The 20928-nt window shown below is 44.3% G+C and overlaps 1 protein-coding gene across 2 annotated transcripts; it reads left to right on the top strand.

Moving 5' to 3' along the window:
• Positions 1–1781: 1781 nt before the first annotated feature.
• Positions 1782–20404, top strand: LOC148036587 (uncharacterized). 2 transcript variants are annotated; one of them, XM_087678575.1, is made up of 7 exons: positions 1782–2225; positions 2808–2984; positions 3070–3348; positions 3456–3517; positions 3618–3726; positions 18911–19392; positions 19487–20404. In XM_087678575.1, the coding sequence occupies exons 1-7, from the start codon at positions 2069–2071 to the stop codon at positions 20096–20098; spliced, it is 1878 nt and encodes a 625-aa protein (XP_087534701.1). In that variant the 5' UTR covers positions 1782–2068; the 3' UTR covers positions 20099–20404. The 2 variants fall into 2 exon arrangements, with proteins under 2 accessions (XP_087534701.1, XP_087534700.1); XM_087678574.1 differs by having other exon boundaries at positions 3600–3726.
• The last annotated feature ends 524 nt before the right edge of the window (positions 20405–20928 follow it).

The following is a 20928-nucleotide window of genomic DNA, read 5'->3' as shown; positions in this document are numbered from 1 at the left end:
GGTAGTCACAAACACAAGAGAGAGAGAGGGAAAAAGAGACTCAAGTGATGAGTATGGTTTGGTAGAGAGATCCATATCAAACCAATAGAACTTCCCTTCCAAGCACATGCAAGGGTCACTTAGTACAATATAATCATTGATGTACGACATTTCGTACATAAGAATTTGCAGCAATGTTTCTCCATGTCTCTTATGTAAGATGGAAGCTTCCTCAATGCAAGCTATTAGAATTCATCATAGCTACCATTGGATATCATATATTGTCGATTGAACTTTGCAGCCTTGTGATCTGCATTGATGAGACGGTCGTGACAAATCCTCCAAGATGCAGCGTTTCCCCGACAATCATGGTGCTCCCCCCACATCTCATCGATAGCCCTAGGAACACACACCTCACCTCCATATCTGAACTATGCACACATACCACCTACATAGTGTCGACCCACCATCCTCATGCTTCCAAGAAATCAACACTCTCCTCCCCATTAGCTAGCCTACCACCTACATTATCAACCTCCTTCAAGGTTAAATTAGCATTAGCTTCTAAAAAGCTAAGCTTTCTTTCCCTTTCACATAGTGTTCACTACCTTTTTTCTTTCATGTAGATAATTTATTAAAAAAACTTTTTAAATATACCTTTAGGCCTTGCACACACATTTGTGCCTAGCAATCTTCAACACCTCGGACCATGCACCTAAGATAAAACTTTTAGTCAAAATTTACACGATGTTTAATATCCAATGACTTCTAAAGAATGTCCAATACACATTCTGAAATCGATCCCATACTTGCTAAGCTCTTAGCCATGTCAATGCAAATAGTTAACATCCATGACTTGCTTATACACGATAACGTAGAATAAAGGATCCCTTATGCACTATTTGCTTACTTGTTTGTGCGAGCTTCACTTCACCCAGAGGAAGTTTTCGACTTATTTAGGGTAGATCAAGCTTTTCACAAAAATGGATGACAATGTCCGTTCATTTTCTCTTACATTTCTTGGTTTTAATGATTATCACCTTACTCTTTTGCTTTTGTTGTTATGAGCTGTCTTAACACCTCTTGCTTTGGATAACTAGGATATATGCATGACGTGAAGAGATGTAAAAGACTTTTTAATGATGTCAAGCTATCCAAGTAAAGAAAAGGCGATTAATTGCAAGATATAGAAATATCTTTCTCCACTTGATTGTTCCATTAAATATATTTTGGGGAGCTTATAGAACTTCAAGCTCGAGATTTTCCAAAGATATTTGATTGTACTTGTAGGCAAGCATCCATAACAAAGTTGTAATATGAAAATATTTTAAGCTATTGGGCCCTTAAAAAGGTCAATTATCATTCACCAAACTAATCAAGCCTATAACCTGCAATCTCATGTCTAGATAATCTTTTTGCTCAAACATGTTGCTCTCTAGCCTTCCCCCTATAAACGAAGAAACATTTGAAACTCTTTTGCCATCTTTGGAAACCAGTGGAAGAACCATCGAATTGGGCACTAAAAGTTATGCAGGAGCAAACAAGAACAATGTGAGTGAACCCTTCTAAGTGAATGATAAGTACACAACCTGACACCGAACCTTGAAATTTCATGAATGCTCATGGAGACGATTTTTTGTATACACTAAGTGGCTCCACGTGTGGTGGTGATTGATGAAATTCCCATGGTCATATGCTTTACAACGTTTTGTATTAAGGGCATTCGAGAGGGGCAAAATGACTGCGGGCGGGTGTGTGTGTGTGGGCGCCCCAAGATGATTCGTGGGCCATTTTTTCGAATTCAAAGCAGGATACTGAACGTTGGAGAGAGAGAGAGAGAGAGAGAGAGAGAGCGAGCGAGCGAGCGAGCGAGCGCAGCTGTGTCTCCATTACGACAGGTGCACCAAAGAAGGAGAAAGGATTCCTGCCTCAAAGAAACCCTAGACCACAGTAGACAGTTCCTGATCAGTATAGAGTATCAGGGCAAACCTGCTGCATCCTTCTCAGAGAGGCGGATCGAAAACATGGACAGGAACTGATAAAAATCAGAGTCAAGAAAACCCTAGCAGCGCACATAATTTCGGGAGAGATGACTCGGCCTTCTGGAAAATCCCCTCCTCGCTCGCAATTGAGACGGTCACATCTTGGTCTGGATACCGCCTCCCTCATTGACGTCTCTCTGGAAGACGACAGCTTGCTTCAGCCGCTGCAGAATATCCATAACGAGGTGCAAGTTTCCCTTTCAGGTGAAATGTAGTTATTCTTCCTGTAGTTCATGTGTTTGATTGGTTGGTTACCGCAGGGCATTTCTTTTGATTTCGTCATTTTTGCCTGCATGTTTCCTTTTGGTTTATTTAGAAAGGAAGTGTTTGGAGGGGCAGATGAATAGAGGTATTTGAGTGTTGCGTTAAGGCTCATCGTTATCAACTATCAGCAACATTCACCTAGCGATACCAGAGGCATTTCAGCAGAGACTACTACTCATAAGCAAATACTGCTATAATTTTTTGCAAATTCTGAATATTTTAGAGTCCTTAAAGATTCAAGAATAGCATCCTCCAGTGAATCGTGTGACCAACATCTGGAAATGAAGTGAATTGTGTAACCAACCCCTGAAAATGAAGGTTTACCATCTCAGTCATATTTGAGATAAGAACCATGGGAGCCAATGTCCCAGTCCTGGGTTGAAAATACCATTATTTTGCCATGATTTTCAGCAGTAGATCATAACCATGGTGAATATGTTTTCCTTTTTCTTGGTTCTGGATGCTAATGCAAACTCATATGCTGGTTTCTGATTAGCTTTCCATGATTATTGGTTGTGGCAGAAATTGTTGGACAAGAAGTTCAGAATGCTGCCAAAGTTGTTGAAGAGACGTTGCCAGAAAAAGAACTGCCATCTCCTGAAGCCACAGAAGAGCCTGTTTTGAAAAAGAAAAAGAAGAAAACAGGTGTCAATCTGCGGAAGAGTTTGGCTTGGAACAATGCTTTTTTCACTGAAGAAGGTGCTTATCAAATATAGTATGCTTGCTGGCCACTGTTTGGATAAAGTAGTTTTTTGGCCTAATTGGCTTGTGGCTTTGTGGATAGGAGTACTTGATACTGAAGAACTCTCAATTGTCAACAAAACGTTTAGAAAGCCCCCAGACATGCCGAAACCAGGCAGCTATAAAAACAGGACCTATAACTCAAAGATCATCAAGCCAACTATGATCCCCAAGATTGAGATTTCCTCCTTATCTTCCTCCACAGTTTCTGGTGATAATCAAAAAATTCATGCCAGTTCATCTGGAAGTGGCTCGGTTGTTTGCAGCCCTCGCAGCAGCACTGGTAGCATAACATCCAAACAGCTTGTAAACACTGGCAAAGGTATGCAATCAAATGACAATAGATTTAAGTGGTTCTCTCTCTGCCTTTTCAACCATTAGACAAACACATGCTTAAATGTGTATTCCTATATCCCTGTTAAATGGCAGTTTCTGTGAAACATGGAGTGGGTATACAATCTCCAAGGCTGCAACCTACGTCTGCCAAGCAGGTCCATTTTCCATTTTTAGATACTGGGTGTGCTTCCAATCTTTTCTTAAAACTTTGTTTCTGAGCTGTAATTTTGGAGATAGAAATCATTCCTATTGCAGGAGAAATCACTTGTGAGAGCTCGCAGAGAAGTCACTGATGCTCAATCAACACTTGCCAAAAAACGTGTTGAAAATAACTCAAAAAAGAGTTCTGGATCTCATGTTTCAGGTATGACTCAAATCCCATTGCTGCTGTCTAAAAGTATGCACTTCTCAATTGTTTCTATTGATGCCTAGTTTGTTAATTGTTAATCAATACTTCTTCTAGCCTTGGTTGCAAATCAACAACTGTAGATGCTCCTCTATATGTTGTGCTTTATTCCTTTTAATGACATGCTTCTTTTGCCATGTAGAACATTTTTGCTATAAATTCAAAAGGAAGAAGATTGCAGCAATGCTAGGTTTAAATGAGCAGGATAGCAGGAGCAACTTGACTCTCAGTCAACAAAACTATGTCCCTAAGATAATGGAAGAGGAGGTTGCTTAGTAACAGCACTAGAGATGGCAACATCAACATGGGTGGGAGCTGGAGCTTAGGTAAGAAGCTATTGTCAGAGTGCAGCGGTGCGGAAGCGTAGGACTGAGAGAGAGAGAACGCAGAGAGAGAAGGGAGAGAAAGAGACAGTGTACAATGAAGATCTGCTGTATAAAGAATGCTGAATACAAAGATATACACGGGCGCAGTGCGCTGGACTGCGTGTCTCCACCTCGACGATGCGACCTGCTGTCCACCTCGAAGTCTGCTGCAGTCTGCACTGTCTGCTGTCTGAAATCTGTGAACAGAGACAGAAAACTGCACAGCACCGGTCTGTAATCTGCGACAGAGAAGAGTGGGCAGACTGCTGGAAACGTCGGCAATATATAGCCGAAAAAACTGCCTGAAATGGAGCGCCAGAAAATAGGGCAGGTCGGCTGCATTAAATGCAGCCGACTGGGCTGCAGGCAGTCGGACTGCCACGTGGCAGTCCGACTGCACAGTCCGACTGTGCAGCCCAGGCAATCCTGCCTGCCTGGCAATGATCTCTAACACCCCCTCTCAGAGCCGGGGCAGGGCAGAAGCCTGAGGGATCTGGAATGTTGCCGAAGTAGAGCTTGAGGAAGCGCCTTCGTAAACAAATCCGCAAGATTATCCTCCGTCTTGCAATACTCCACAGTGATGGTATCATCCAGAAGCTTTTCTCAGATGAAGTGGTACTGAATCTCAATGTGCTTCGTCCGGGCATGAAAAACAGGGTTCCTCGCTAAGGCAATGCAACTTTCATTGTCACATCGCAGCAATGTAGGACGAGTCTGGGGGCACCCAAGCTCCTCCAACAATCTCCGAAGCCACACAACGTCGCATGTGGTGGAAGACACGGCCCGATACTCCGCCTCAGTAGACGAAAGGGCTACCGTGGGCTGCTTCTTGCTACTCCATGAAATAACACCTGCACCCAAAGTAAAGCAGTAACCTGTTGTAGACCGGCTGTGGTCCACGTCACCGGCCCAATCTGAGTCGCTCCAACCTGCAAGTACGAGATCTGACCCATCTGTCCCTGCGGGGTAATGAATCCCCAAATCAGACGTCCCCCTCAGATACCGAAGTATCCTCTGAGCAGCCTGCCAATGCACCGTCTTAGGTTCACTTATGAACCCTGCCAAGAGCCCAACAGCAAAACATAGATCAACCCTCGTGTTGAGAAGCCAAATCAAGGACCCTATCAACTGTCGATAGCGGGACGCATCCGCCAAAGGAGAAGCTGAATGGGAAGTGGCCTTCCAGTTCGGATCCATAGGAGTAGAGAGGGCCCGATAATCTTCCATCTCAAAAGACACCAAGAGCTCCTGTACATATCTCTGTTGGGAGAGAAAGATCCCCCTCTGAGACTGATAAATCTCATGGTCTAAAAAGAAATGGAGTAGCCCCAAATCCGTCATCTCGAACGTCCGATGTAACGCTGACTTTGTCTCCTGGACCTGCTGTGCATCATCACCTGTGACAATCAAATCATTAACATATAATATAAACAGCACACAACCATCCTCGGAAGTGTGAACATACAGCTGCGGATCGGCCTTGGACCGCCGATATCCCAACTGAGTCTGGAGGAACGAATCAATCTTCTCGTTCCAAGCTCGCGGGGCCTGCTTGAGACCATACAGGGCCTTCTTCAACCTGTAGACTTTTCCATCTGAAGAACCAAAGCCAGGAGGCTGCTCAACGTAGATCTCCTCCTTCAAATCACCATTCAGGAAGGCCGACTTCACATCCAACTGATAAACAGGCCATCTCCTATGGCCAGCCAAAGCAAGAACAGCTCTGATGGTTGCCATACGAGCTGTGGGGGCAAAGGTGTCATGACAGTCAATCCCTGGGCGCTGGGCAAAACCCTTAGCAACAAGGCGAGCCTTGTGCTTATCCAAAGTACCATCACTGAGATATTTGGTCTTGAAGACCCACTTGACTCCAATCACCTTCTTCGGGGGGCGTGGCACAAGTGACCAAGTGCCATTCCTCTCAATAGCCTCCAACTCAGCTTCCATAGCTTTCTTCCATGGGGCGGACTGTAAAGCCTCCTTCACGGAGGTGGGCTCTCGATCCTGCATAACACGGGACATCAAACAATAATTGGAGCAAACAAGCTCCGAAGAATGCGCCTGGTGCCTCCGTGACCGCCGCGGACCATCCTGCGGTCCCCACTCCTCAGGAACCCCCTCGATTCCTGAATCACGGAGTGTGTCACGGGCCCAGCGAGGAGGAGGCCGAACCTCCCCTCGTCGTTCTCCATGAGTAGAAGACTCTGGAATGTCCACCGGTGGTAACTCCTCAGAAGGGTCCGGTGGAACAGTAGACTCTGTGTCAGAAACAGAATCATAATCAAAAGGCACGGGCTCCAGTGGAACTGTAGAAGGAGCCCAACTCTCCCCTGGATCTCCAAGAACGGGGTGCTCCTCACCCGTTGAAGAAGCCGGAACCTTCACAAACCGCACATCACGGCTAGTATATACATCCCGCTTGACGGGATCATACAGTCGGTAGCCTTGGGACTGGGAGCTGTAGCCAACAAATACCTGTTTTCGGGAAGCCGCTTCAAATTTGTCACGGTGAGCCTTGGGAATGTGAACATAGGCATCACACCCAAAGACCCGAAAGTAAGAAACATTTGGCTTCGTCCCAAAATAAGCCTCAAATGGAGTCATCCCTTCCACGGCCGAAGTAGGGGATCGATTAAGGATGTGAACTGCAGTAGCCACAGCCTCGGCCCACAGAACCTGAGGGGTCTGTCGGTGCTCCATCATGGTGCGCGCCATCTCGATCACACTGCGGTTCTTCCGTTCTAGAATACCATTTTCTTGAGGAGTATTGGTATTGGCAAACTCCTGGTGAATTCCTCTATCTGCACAAAACCGAGCAAATTCATTAGACACAAATTCACCTCCCTTGTCGGATCGCAAGGTCTTCAACTTCCGGCCTGATCGGTTCTCCTCAAAGAGAAGCCAATCCTTGAAGTGCGAGAAAGCTTCTGACTTTAGTGCCAAAAAGTAGGCCCATGTCATCCTGCTGTAGTCATCCATGATCAGCATGAAGTACGAGCTCCCACGCAGGGACTCATTCCTCATAGGGCCACATAGATCCGTAGATACTAGCTCCATCGGTGAAGTAGACCGCCGCGAAGCTGTGTGGGGAATGGCATCCCTATGCTGCTTCCCCCTTATGCAGGAGACACATGGCTGCTGGCTCACCACTATATCCGGCAACCCTCGAACAAGCTGTCCACGTGACGCCCTCCGAAGATAGTCATAGTTCAGGTGACCAAACCGAGCATGCCATAATTCAGACTGTGACTGTGAGGTAAGAAGAAGAGTAGAGAGGGCAGTGGAAGACTTCAGTTTGTAAATGCCGTTCTCCTCATATCCAGATGATAGAACCTTCCTCGATTCACGATCAAGGACTCGCACAGTAGAACTGTCAAACTCCACCAAAAGACCAAGGGAGCAAATCTTATGAACTGAAAGGAGATGGTACCCTAATCCTGGTACATGCAAAACCTCTGAGGTATGGGTGCCACCTCGTCCATCCGGAATAAGCTGCATCTTACCCCGACCTGCAATAGAAACTGAAGAGCTGTCTCCAATGAGAACCTGCCCACGCGAAGGTCACAGCTGGGTAACACCATCTGATAAAGGAGTCATGTGCCGTGAGGCACCACTGTCAACAATCCACTCTCGAGCTTGGGGAGCCGTCATCGCAGCATCAGAAGCATTCGGTGAAGCGTCCTCAATGACAACTAGATGTAGAAATGCAGCTGATGAGGGTGCAGCCACTGCTCCAGAATCCTTGGTTTCCTTCATCTTGGTGTCCTTCGAGTCTTTGTCAGGGCAATCCTTCTTCCAATGGCCAGTCTTTCCACAAATATGGCATGTGGAGTCTTTGTCCTTGTCCTTCTCCTTGTCCTTCTTGGACTTGTTATCCCCCTTCTTCTTCTTTTGGTCCTTCCCCTTCTTCTGAGAGGCTTGACCTGTCAACGCCTCCGTCTTGGAAGCATTCTGTCCCTTTAACTGTTCCTCTTGGTCCAAAACCATAGGAACCAACTCTTCCCACCGAAGAGTAGACTCTCGCCCTGAAGCAATAAGGGCAGAGTAAAATGTACCGAATCGTGGCGGCAACTGGGACAAGAGTGTGATCGCCATGTCTTCGGAGGAAATCGGCTTCCCCGCATTCTGAACCTGCATCTGTAGCTGCCTTAGCTTGTTAATGTGTTCCCTTAGCGAAGAAGACTTATTGACGGATAAAGTCCGCATCTGGACCTCCAAAGAAACCCTCTTCATCAGGGTCATCCGATTGTACATTTGATCAAGCTCCAGCCATATCTCACGAGCCACCGTCAAGTGCTCGATGTGAGCGATCACGGCTGTAGTGCATGATAGAAAGAGAAAGGATCGAATCCTGGCATTCAGTTTGTCCCAATGAGACTGGGCCTTGGCCAACTCCGCACGAGCATCGGAAGAGAGTTTGGGCTCATCTCTTACCGAAGGCCGGTCAATATCCTCCTGTACCAACTCCGCTAAATCATAGGACTCAAGGATGGTCAACATCATAACACGCCATATGCGGTAGTTGTCGCCGTCGAGCTTCTGATCTGTAGGAAGAGCCGGTAAGACAGGCACCTTCCGGTCCATAATCGCCTGGAACTCCAAGTCCATCTCTGTAGACATCTTCACCTGGAATGCCTTCTCAAACGCAAAAGCAGCCCCCTCTGACTGGGTAAACTCAGCCTGCTAAGGCTCTTCCGCGTCTTGAAGCTTCTTCACCTGCCGGAGGCGATGAAAAAGCAAAACCTGCACTTTTAGGTTGAAAACTCAAACTTTCTCCGCGTCAAACAGCAGTAAACAGCAGCAAATCCACCACCTGTACTCCTTTCCTGTGCGCCCACACTCGTTTCAGCCTTGTTCCAAGGCGCAGCCCTCCTGTCTGCCCTTAAACGCAAAAGACGCAAATTTGTGTCGCGATGGAAACTCCTCTTCAGGTTGATTCTGCGCTCAGTCAGCCCTCAAACACTGCTCTGATACCATGTCAGAGTGCAGCGGTGCGGAAGCGTAGGATTGAGAGAGAGAGAACGCAGAGAGAGAAGGGAGAGAAAGAGACAGTGTACAATGAAGATCTGCTGTATAAAGAATGCTGAATACAAAGATATACACGGGCGTAGTGCGCTGGACTGCGTGTCTCCACCTCGACGATGCGACCTGCTGTCCACCTCGAAGTCTGCTGCAGTCTGCACTGTCTGCTGTCTGAAATCTGTGAACAGAGACAGAAAACTGCACAGCACCGGTCTGTAATCTGCGATAGAGAAGAGTGGGCAGACTGCTGGAAACGTCGGCAATATATAGCCGAAAAAATTGCCTGAAATGGGGCGCCAGAAAATAGGGCAGGTCGGCTGCATTAAATGCAGCCGACTGCTGCATTAAATGCAGCCGACTGGGCTGCAGGCAGTCGGACTGCCACGTGGCAGTCCGACTGCACAGTCCGACTGTGCAGCCCAGGCAATCCTGCCTGCCTGGCAATGATCTCTAACAGCTATATGGTAGTTAATTGGGAGTTTGGGCTTTTCAAGGGACTCCTTGCAAGTGATGTGTAGCTAATTGAAATGTCCCCATAGGATCCAACCTACACACGAGACACGATGTAAGCCAAACTCACAATGCAAGGGACTAGACATCAAGCTCACCTCCAACCTGTAGAGCCAAATAGGCTCACCCTCAAGCCTAGGAGCTAGCAACTCTATGGGTCATAAACCACATCCCAAGGGTTGGTGTCCCATACCACTAGCCCACACCATCCGAGTGTATGGATGCGTCGGCCAATGGGCCAAGAGTCTTAGAGTGGTGGTCACACAATGAATGTGCTCACTGCTTTGTAGGGCCTTGAGTCCTACTTGACTGCCCTAACCTCAAAGTGTCCTTAGTGCATTCGCACTAAGTCACTTCGTAACCACTGGTACCAATGCTACTAGTGCTCATCTGAATGTCCAGGGACAACACTAATTGATCACCTTATGGTGGGACTGAAGGTGGCAGCATCAACATGGCCAAAATGAATTGGGTTGAGGAGGAACATCTTAATTAGTTGGGCTTTTAAGATGCTTCTTGTAGTTCACAGTGTTTAATGAATGTGGTGTCAATAGAACTTGTCCATTTCCATCCCCCCCCTAAGGAAGTACACTTTGCGCGCGCGCGCACACACACACACACAGAGTTGTGCCCTTCCAAACATTGGCTTGGGTTAGGCAAAGAACCATGTGAACTCATGTAGTGATCCACGTCACAATCTTGTTGAGGACAAGATTGTTGTACAATATCCTTGGAGGGTAATACTTGCTCATGTTGCCAATGAGATTGGGACTTGCCTTCAAGGAAGATCAACCTTTAATTTTTATACTACCACATTGAGGAGCATCCCATTCAACTCTCACAAATTTGAATTAGAAAATGGAAAGCTATATTGCCAAAATGCAACTCATGTAGGGATGATAGAACCATATTCAACAATCTTTGTGATTATAACCCTTGTTCAATACGTCCATCATAGTTGCCAAGAAACCCATTTCATGAGGTTAGAAAACTTGTTTTACACCTAGGCGTTTCATAAACGTACAAAACACTTGTTTTAAACTTTCACAAATGCCATACCCTAAATGCCTCGCGACTTTTGTAATCATTGTTTATTATGGATTTATGTACCACATCAACATGGGTATTAACATTGATTGCCAGAGTTTTGTTTTGAGTTGTTATGTATGATGGATGGCTCTTTTTACAGTTAAAGTCGATGTTGGGCATGAACAATGAAAGAGGGAAGACAAGAGTTCAAAAAACAAATGAATGGGCAATGGAGCCTGCAACACACTACATGAGATGTAGTGTATACAAACCACACAAGTGAATGACGTGTGGTGACCACTAGTATCTCCAATCTCCATCTCTCTAAGTCGATGTGATCCGATACAACAAGAGTTGAGGAGTGGAGTATATATAGGCACTAGGACGAGATCCAAGACAAATGGATAGCCCTAAATGGGCTGCTCAATTGCCCATAAAGGCACCCAATACAAAGCAGAGTGCACAACATGAGAGATTGTGACAAAAGAGAGAAATACAAGAACACAAGAACTTTGCAAAGAGAGAAGTTAGAAGTATGCTCGGGAAATGGAAACCATATACGAAGTCATGAGACAATCGTGCACAACAATGAGTCATCAGTTGTATGGGCATTGGTTTGGGCCATTTGTTATCTCCCATGTTTTGGGTTGAGCTTTGTTTGGCTCTATGATTGGGCGGTTAGGCTAATGCTAATCTTGTTATGTTTCTTTCTATGCTTTTACGGATTATGCCATGCCATGTGTAAGTTTGATATCTACTTAGATTGAGGACACATGGGAGTCAATATGCTCACTTAAGAGTTGCTTTGTTTACTTCAATACTAGGGATATTATTGATGACCACAATCATTCATAAAGGGATAATTGTTACATCCTTGGATATCATGGATGGAAGCTTGCAGTATTGGCCATCAACCACCAATCATTTGGTCACTAAAGGTCACTAAGTGTAAATGTGTCATAAGATTTAGGAAGACTAATTGGTCTTGTGGTGTGAATGCACTTAGGACATTCTAGGGCAATTGGATTCTATACATGGAACCCAAGGCTCATTGCATCATGTGATAAACACAGTAAGACTTGAGACCCTAGTTGGCTTTACCAACACATCCATATTGTTATGGGTGGATGGTATGGAACACCAACTTAGGTGGTAGAGACTTGGTTTGTCGTTTGATGTTGGCTCCCAAGCTTAGGGATGAGCTTGTTTGGCTTTGTAGGATGGAGGTCCATTTAATATTCATCTCATTATCTTTTTCTATGCTTGAATGCTCGCTATAGGTTCCTTGCCTTATCTACTTTCTTCGTGATGTTGGACTTGTTGCCCTTGCAGCCAAATGTTTTTCCATTCAACAATGCATAAGTGTAGTAGCATTTACAGTCAATCTGTAACCAAGCTTGGGGATGAGCTTGTTTGGCTTTGTAGGATGGAGGTGCATTTAATATCCATCTCATCATGTTTGCCTATGCTTGAATACTTGTGCCATGTCATGTGTGTAAGTTGAGATCTAGGCGTTATAGATTCCTTGCCTTATCTACTTTCTTCGTGATGTTGGACTTGCTGTCCTTGAAGCCAGATGTTTTCCATTGAACAATGCATAAGTGTAGTAGCATTCGCAATCAACTTTGCAATATTGGTCACATTTGTCCATGTAGATTTGTTACTAATCCCATTGGAAGACCCACAATAATATTTCTATATTTGCTTCGACAATGGCACAACATGGTGTAACTTAGCTAACGGGCATCAAAGCCTTCCAAGTCTTTTGGTTGTATTTCTCAAGAGTCTCACATTGTGTTGCATCTATATGCCATGTTGTCATTACATCCACTTCAAAATTGTTTGTAAGCTAGATAGAACATAAAAATTACTTAATCTCTACCCAAGTAGACAACTATGTTGCCTTGCCTTACAAAAACAAAAAGAAAAAAGAGAGAATAATCCACCATTGTTATGAATTACCATTTAAACAACTAGTTGCCTTGAGTACCTTTAAAGTCTAAAAAAATTTCCACTTGAATAGGCTATATGGAATTGCTGAATGAGAGCCAAAGCTTTCAGCATATCTTATATCAATACAAGTGACCAAAATCGTGTAAGCACCAAGAGAATAATATTTCCCTCTGTCACCCCAAGATGTTTATATTGATGGGGTAAAGAAGCACCCAAAGAAGAAGAGTGAGATGCATGTCTAGTTGGAAACGTGTGAAATGAGTGGCCTCCAAGGTAGCCTCAAGAAAGGCAATAAATTGGCCTTAGAAGGGAATTGTGAGTGTGTAGAGCCCACCGTCTATGTATTTGTCCGAGGAGCAGCACTTGTAGATGCATTCTCCATTGTGACTGTATCTTGAGTGAAGATGACTTCGGTACGTAGTTGTGTAAGACCATGGATAGACAAGAGGCTAAAACCCAAATTTGGTACATAGAGGACTTTGACCGACGAAGTATGCCGACCGGGTAATAGGGGAATGGTTCCCACACCATGCACAGGGACGAAAGAGTTGTCACCAATGGTGACGGCTTCCCCTTTGGATCTCATGTCTTGAAGCCAATTCTGGTGGTAAGTCATGTGAGACGAGCCTTCACTATCCACGAGCTAGGGCTTCTTTTAAAAAGAAGAAGCAAGTGCCATATTCTCCACCTTGAACAAGTGTATGAAGATAGACTTTGTTGAAAGGGATGCAGGAGACGCGGGAGAGAAGAGCACACACAATGTAGGTGCTGTCAACAATGTTATGACAGCCTTATTGTACTTTCATATATATATGAATAAAGAATATGGGCGGTCACTGTACATGGGCAGACCCAAGGGCCTTTTACCCCAATAACTTTCCACTAAAAGGCCAATGGGCTAGGGAATAAAAAAACAAAACAAAAGAAAAGAGTCAGGGTAAGGAATCATGACATCTCACCCAACGCCCAATCGGAAAGCGAGCTGTGCAATAAGTGGCGGGAACCTTCTCACAAGAGGAGTCAAGCATCCTTGAGTCCATGACATCCAGGAGATAAGCGATCCCATAGCTCTAGACAATAGAGCAATCCATGACTGCTTTCCATGAAGCAAGCAACACAACTCATAAGTGTACGGCTGTAAAGCATCAGAGTGACGCATAGCATCAACGCATCGCATAAAAGACAGCGGAGAGCATACAGACTCTCCAAGGTCAATCATCGAAAGAGGGCCAGCATCCCGAATACAAGTCAAACGGGGTATCAAGACAGTATGCGGTCTCAGCAAAGCGGAAGACAGATATACAGCTGTAGAATCAGCCATAAAGCGCACTGAACGCGCATCAAGAGGCCTAAGAGGTGTCTGCGTCTCATAAAAGACGGCATAACGGTTGCATAGAACCTGCTGGGCATCTAAATCCCAAAACCTGTAAGCTGTAAAGTCACCATCTCCATAACCAAGGAGTATGTATCTGCGAGACATAGGCTCACGTGGCATACTGACAGATGCTTGGCAGCCAAACATCCTCAAGTGATCATAGGAGGGTCTCATGCCACTTCATGCCTCATGCGGAGTAATAACATCCAAAGAGAAACACGACGTCCGATTAACCAAGTAGACTACCATCATAAGAGCCTCAGCCCAAAAGCCATAAGACAACCTAGCTGTGGTAAGTATAGACGCAATCTTTGCCTGTAAAGTCAGCCACATGCCATGAGCAATCCCATAATACCGTGGGCATAAGAAATCAATGCCATATTGTTGATAAGAGATCCATAAGCTGGGAGAGATAGTATGACTCTCATAATCCATCTGCAAGTATCTAGGCATGCTACCAGCAAAATCCATAAACCTGCCAAGCATAGTAACAACATCCTCAATCCGTACCAAAGGGTAAGCCCAAACACGGTGGGTAGCATGATCCATGAAGGTCACAAAATACAACACTCCACCAAGTGATTGGGAAGGCATAGGTCCATATACTGCAACATGGACTAGATCTAGAGGAGCATGTCTCACACGATCGCCATAAGTCAAAGAGGCTCTGTACGGACCATGAGTACAATGAGGGCAAGTAGCATGGGGAGAGCAAGCAATAAGCCCATATCACATAAAGCATCCATCTCAGTGTGACGTACATGGCCTAGGCAACAATGCCATAACAATGCATGTCGTATCTGTGTAATTGCAATCATAGAATCTTTCACATGAGAGACATGCACTATATAATCATTGCCATATCTAGCACCTCTGGCCAATACCAAGCAACCACGACGGATTTTCCATGAAGTATCCCCAAGAGACATATAATATCTTGCACCATGCAATTGACTGACAGAGATCAGGCTCTTATTGAGCGTAGGTATATGCAAGACATCACAGAGCATAAGAGAAGATCCATTTGGCAAAGCCAAGTGTACATCCCCTGTACCAATAATATGACAATCCTGCTCAAGGCCCAAAGAAATGCATTCGTCAACCTCCCTGTAAGAAGAGAACCAAGCTCTATGCCGAGTAACATGATAAGATGCCATACTGTCTAAAAGCCAATCAAAGGTATAGGTCGTATCACTGAGCAAGTAATCTACAGGATAACACGATGCTAGGAGTCTAGGCTCAGCTGCATCATCATGGGTAACTATATGCACCATACCACTATCAACAGTGGTCTCACCTACTGTATCACTGACTCTGCTCTCATGTCTAGTGTGGCGCAATCTTTTCTGCTTTCTAATCCACTTGAAGCATTTACGCTTCACATGCCCTGTATTTCCACAATGAAAGCAAACAGAACCCGTAAAACCTGTAGAAGAGGACAACTGCTCTGTAATAGCATGAGTAGGGCTGTCCAATATATCCAAGGAGCTCAAAGAATCAGGGGAGCTCTCATCAGAGAGAACAAGCTCGTCAAGAGGACTGTCTGTATGACTAGAAGAGCTGAAAGTCGTCATAGTATACTACAAAGGGGACTCATTCAAACCAGAAGGGGAGAACACAAAGGCATCAACCACGGATACAAAAGCTCCCACACGGACAAGCCTAGCAAACAAAAGTATGATATATCCAACCACTGTAGCTCGCAGCCATAAAAGTCAGTATGCCTCGGAGCCATAAATGCATAAGCATCCCCGAAACATAGGAGTATACATAACTTTGCAGTGTTTTATATCATGTACTGACATATATGTCCAGCCAAGAACGGTAGGTGGCAAATAAACTTGCAAGAATCAAGCTTCAATAAAAGCCCAAATATCTGTGTAAAAGCATCCAGGTAAGAGGCTATGTAAAATACAGCAGCAGACCATGTGCATACACGGGTGGCCATAAAGATCAACTACTCCCTGACATACACGGGTAATAGCAGCCCAAATAGCATAGATGCCATACAATAGAGAAGCAGGACGGCCATAACTGTAAATCCCAAGCACTATCCAAGTCCACTGATTAGTAAATATCCCGTATATCAAATGCAAACGAGCAATCACAACTCAATACGCAATTGCCAAAACAAGGGAGCAGTTCACTCCTCAATACCTGTATGTGCATCCAAGTAATAGTCAAGATCCATAATCAGAGCATTAAATCCCATATAACATCCAAGGTCATAACGGAAAAAAAGCCAAGTCATAACGGAAAAAGCCAAGTCAATGTCCAATTGCTCAAGGAAATACTCAAATGAATGTTGAGACGAGCTCAAACAACTGCCATCCACAGCCAAGGCATAAAGCATTCACCAAGACATCATAACCCGTACTAGATAGCCTAGGCATAAACCATGTCATAGATGAAATGCCAGCTGCAAAGAAGCGACAGTCAAACCCAAATTAAGCTCTAATCTCAGCTCAAAAGCATTCCGGAGCATAAACAAGACATGTGGCATAGTCCAAATATATCATGACATCATACCGAGTAGTTGGGAGCACCCCGTGACCAATAGGCATAACCCAACTGTAGCATAAATAGCTTCAGTGCTGAAGTTTTCAGCAGCAAATAACAGTCCAAAACTGAGTAAAATAATGCTCAATCTAAGCTCAAATCCATAGGCAAACCATAGGCATACATTCCCGCATGTATAGGCACCAACCGGGCATAATCGGGCATCAAATGTCAAGACCTGTAAGCATAAAATTGAAGTAACAGGTGGTTGCCCTGTTTTGGACAGATCTAGGACTGTTCAAAACAGTCAATGGCTGAGCTAAATCAGCTCTAAATGCACCTCATATAAGAGGCATAACATCCACAAGTGATCCGGTATCAATAGACATTAGTAGAAGCATCACATAAGCTATAGGCATACAAATACATGCTGTCTCAGACCTGGAATCTGTTGCAGAATATTCTGTTATCAGAATTTGGTAAGTCCGACATCACCATCGCGTCCGAAGTGTGCCAAAACCCCAACTTAGACTCTTACCTTACCTGAATCGGGTTCCGAATGTTCGAGATATGACAAAAAGAGTGATTTTTGAGCAATTTTTGTAAACATACGTAAGTAAAACGTGAGCATGTTGTTGTACTTGAGGGGCCAAATCAAGGTGGGTAGGGGATAAGTAAGAGCCCAATGAAGGCCTACAATAGGCCTACACAAGCCTCGGACAAGTCCAAGCAAGAGGTGAAGAGAACAAGCTTCAATGATGGAAGCTATGACTGCCTCTTCATGAAACCCTGTTGTTCATGTCAAAGAATGGCTGAGAACTGAGTGAGAAGCAAGCTCTCATACCTCGTGTAGATGCTGGGAAGAGCTCGCGAAGGAGTGGCTCTGATACCAGTTGAAAGGGATGCAGGAGACGCGGGAGAGAAGAGCGCACATAATGTAGTGCTGCCAACAATATTATGATAGCCTTATTGCACTTTCATGTATATATGAATAAAGAATATGGGCAAACACTGTACACGGGCAGGCCCAAGGGCCTTTTACCCCAACATTTGTGGTAGGGGGTGTAGCCTTAGAATCCTTGGATCCCTCCTTGGGCTTTAAATGCGGGTACCTTTGCCAACACTTCTCCTCGGGATGAGTGTCCTTGCCACAATGGGGGCGCTTAGGCTTCTTCTTGGAATCCTTGGAATCATGCTTGCTTCTTGTCCTCTTGTTTCTTAGCTTGGGGCTTCCTCATCTTCTTCCCTCCTCCTAAACCTATGGTAAGAGCCTTCGTGGAGTTGGATCCATTGGTACCTATATCTTTGAGCCACTCGTCATGCTCCAAGACTAGCGGAGCAAGGTCCTCCCATAGAAGTGTGTCTTGGGTCCTTGAAGTTAGAAGATTGGTGTAGAATATATTGAACTTTGGAGATGGCGGTTGAGTCAATAAAATCATGGCCATGTCCTTGAAAGATATAGCTCGTCTGAGAGATGCAAGCTCATCTCTTCTGTCCTCCAATTTGTTGATGTGGTCCTTCATGGAAGGAGAATCATCGATACTGAGAATCCGAAGTTTCTTCTCAAGTCATATGTGGTAAGTAAACATCTTCCAATGATAGATAGATGTGAGTTTCTTCCAAACCTTCACAATAGCCTTCAATTTGTGAACATGTATTTGAACAAAGTTCTGTAAGCTCATTAGAAGAAAGGACTTGGCTCGAGAGTTACGTTGATCCCATAAGGTAGCACGATCCATCATTGATCCCATTGTGGGATCCTCCACAGGATGGGATATAGAATGAGAAACCTCCCAAAGGTCGAAGGTATCAATGAATCAATTTGTCCAGCATGTAAATTGTCATCATTGCAATTGAAGATGAGAAGCAAGAAGGCTTCAGCTATATATAGCTTGTTATTGTTGGCTTATGAGCGTTTATCATTTGCATCAAAAAGCATCTAAGTGATATGTCTATTTTCACCCAGGTTGTGCTTTTATCATTTGCATCAAAAAGCATCTAAGTGATTCATCCCTTATTGTATGTCTATTTTCACCCAGGTTGTAGGTGATTGATAGTTTTCCTGCACGAAGAGTTACACCACTGTCTATAATAGGTTTGAATAGGGGCATTGACTCTCATATGTCTTAAATTGAGCCTGCACAAAATTCATATAGATCTTTATTTTATTTGAACCTGCCATGATGATTCGCTAGCTTCATGGAGAAGAATGGTTGGTTGTTTGGTGGGTGGACTCTTTACAGCGGCATACTAAAATTAAATCTCCTTCAAACTACTGCAATTTAAGAAAGGTCTTGGTTTTGCAATGGTTTCAGCTTCATTACAGTGGTTTTCCTTAGATGATGCCTTTTGAGTAGTAAAATCAAGAATATGGGTATTTGATCTACAGGTTGTCCTAACAGCAACAGAAAGGACTTTGTCATGAAGACAGACATTAGTTCTCCCGCTGCTCGGTCTGCAAAGGTGCTGCAAAGCCATTCGCAATCTTTGTATGATAGATCAGGAAAAATAGCAAAGGTCAACTCCTCCTCTAACAGCGGGCCCTCTCTGCTAAAATCTTGTACAAAGGACATGTTTCCTAGTCAGGTTGAACAGAGCATCGGGGGAAAGTCTAGTAGCTCATTGTTGCCCAGCAATGGGAATCAAGGGGCTAAAAGTAATTCCTTTGAAAGGAAGGTGATACTATCAGTTTCACAGTCGCAAGAGGGGTCTAGGATTAGTAGGCCTCCTCCACACTTCGTATCAGCAAAGATGAGTGGTTCCAATTCAAAGAACAACCCAGTACCAGGAGATAGAGCTGGAACCCATATGAGCAGCACAAGGCCATCTGGTTTGCGCATGCCTTCACCAAAGCTAGGCTTTTTTGACACAGTAAGTTCTTGTGATTGCTCTTTACAACCTGTAAATAATTGGATTGCTTAACGTGTGCCCACATGGTGGTCACTATCATCATTTCTGTGTTCAGGCTAGAGTGGTGAGCACACAACAAGCTGCTACATTGCGGGAACGAACCAATAATGACGCGTACGACACTGCTGCCTTGCTGTCAACAGGCAGCAACACTACATTGAAGAGCGATGCCATTAGTGGACAGTTCTCTGTACCTACTGCCCATTTGGACAAGTCAAACCAAGAACTCAGGACCAGGGGAAACATTGTGCCAATCACCATACCCTCTGCTCCTCATCATGTGCCATGTGGTATACCTCCTCCTCCCCATAAACGCAGTTCTGGCAATTCTCCAAGGTCTTGTATAGAGAATCACCGTCCTCTTAAGCCACCGTCACCATCCAATGCTAGTGGCGGTAAAGCAGGCAGCTATGGTTACGGCACAAAGCATGTGTTGCAATTGCAGAAGAACCTGCAGAACCTGTCTCCAGGAGGCAAAAGGAACATGAATCATCAACATATGTGGCGAACAGCAGGACAGGAAAATGTTGTGCCAGAACAGCCACAGGATTTTGAAGCGAGTTCCAAATCCACAGATCGACCTGTGAACGTTTCGGACAAAGAGGAGATCGAACCCAATGCCTCTGAGGCACAAGGGTTTGAACTGCAAATAAACATGGACACTTGAATTCAACGATGTCTTCTTCTGTCATCTACTTTATCTTGTTCAACTTTTGTGATTTACCTTCCCTTGGCATGGAGGGAACAGTGAACAGATCAGAATAGTAGAGTAGGCATCACTGAGAGAGAGAGATGGACTCTTTCACATTGATAATTTCGTAAGATAGAGGAACGTTTTCACAGAACCTGTAAATAACAGGGAAACCTATTCCCTTCTCGTGATAGAACGCTGCTTTGAAAATCATTGGGCTTTGAAAATATTAAAATTAAAAATCACGGTGCTTTGAAAATCATTGGGAGATTGGGACTACACGATAGATAGATTCACATAGCGCATTAATGGTCTAAATTGATTAGCATTTGGAGTACTACTAATGCCATCAAGCAAATGGCTAATACACACCTCGAAACTATGACATTTTAATACCAAACAAATGCCTAATAGACACCTTGAAATTATGAAGTTTTAATACCAAGCAGATGGCTAACATTTGGGGATGAAGTTGACAATGAATTTAACCAAACATAAATCCTATGCAATGTCAAGTTTTTGTCGTAACATATTAACACAACATTTGACTCTATTAGTTCGTGTTATTCCATTTAGCTTGGAGAAGTTCTCTAAAAGATTGATGCCTTGATTTTCAAACGTGTTTGATCTATTATGTTATGTTATTAGACTTTGCTTTAAGCCTTTTTATTAAATTTAGTGTTCACTTTTCAAATGTTTGTGATTGGGCTTTGTCTCACTTCTACACCCTTGAGGGCAAGGAAGGCATTGTGGAGTTGTTCGATCATAAGTAAAAACTCTTGACCTCATTTCTCGTGTGGACAAAG

The sequence above is a fragment of the Lygodium microphyllum genome, chromosome 5 (assembly GCF_053477565.2).
Source record: "Lygodium microphyllum isolate KBCC chromosome 5, Lygodium_microphyllum_v1.1.10, whole genome shotgun sequence".
Classification (NCBI taxonomy): domain Eukaryota; kingdom Viridiplantae; phylum Streptophyta; class Polypodiopsida; order Schizaeales; family Lygodiaceae; genus Lygodium; species Lygodium microphyllum.
This window is presented reverse-complemented; position numbering and strand designations above follow the sequence as displayed.

Excerpts from the sequence above, each read along its gene's own strand:
- LOC148036587 (XM_087678574.1), top strand. The coding sequence starts at position 2,069 with ATGACTCGGCCTTCTGGAAAATCCCCTCCTCGCTCGCAATTGAGACGG. Across the intron at positions 2,985-3,069 it reads TGCTTTTTTCACTGAAGAAG|GAGTACTTGATACTGAAGAA; the intron begins GTGCTTATCAAA and ends CTTTGTGGATAG. Across the intron at positions 3,727-18,910 it reads TTCTGGATCTCATGTTTCAG|GTTGTCCTAACAGCAACAGA; the intron begins GTATGACTCAAA and ends TTTGATCTACAG.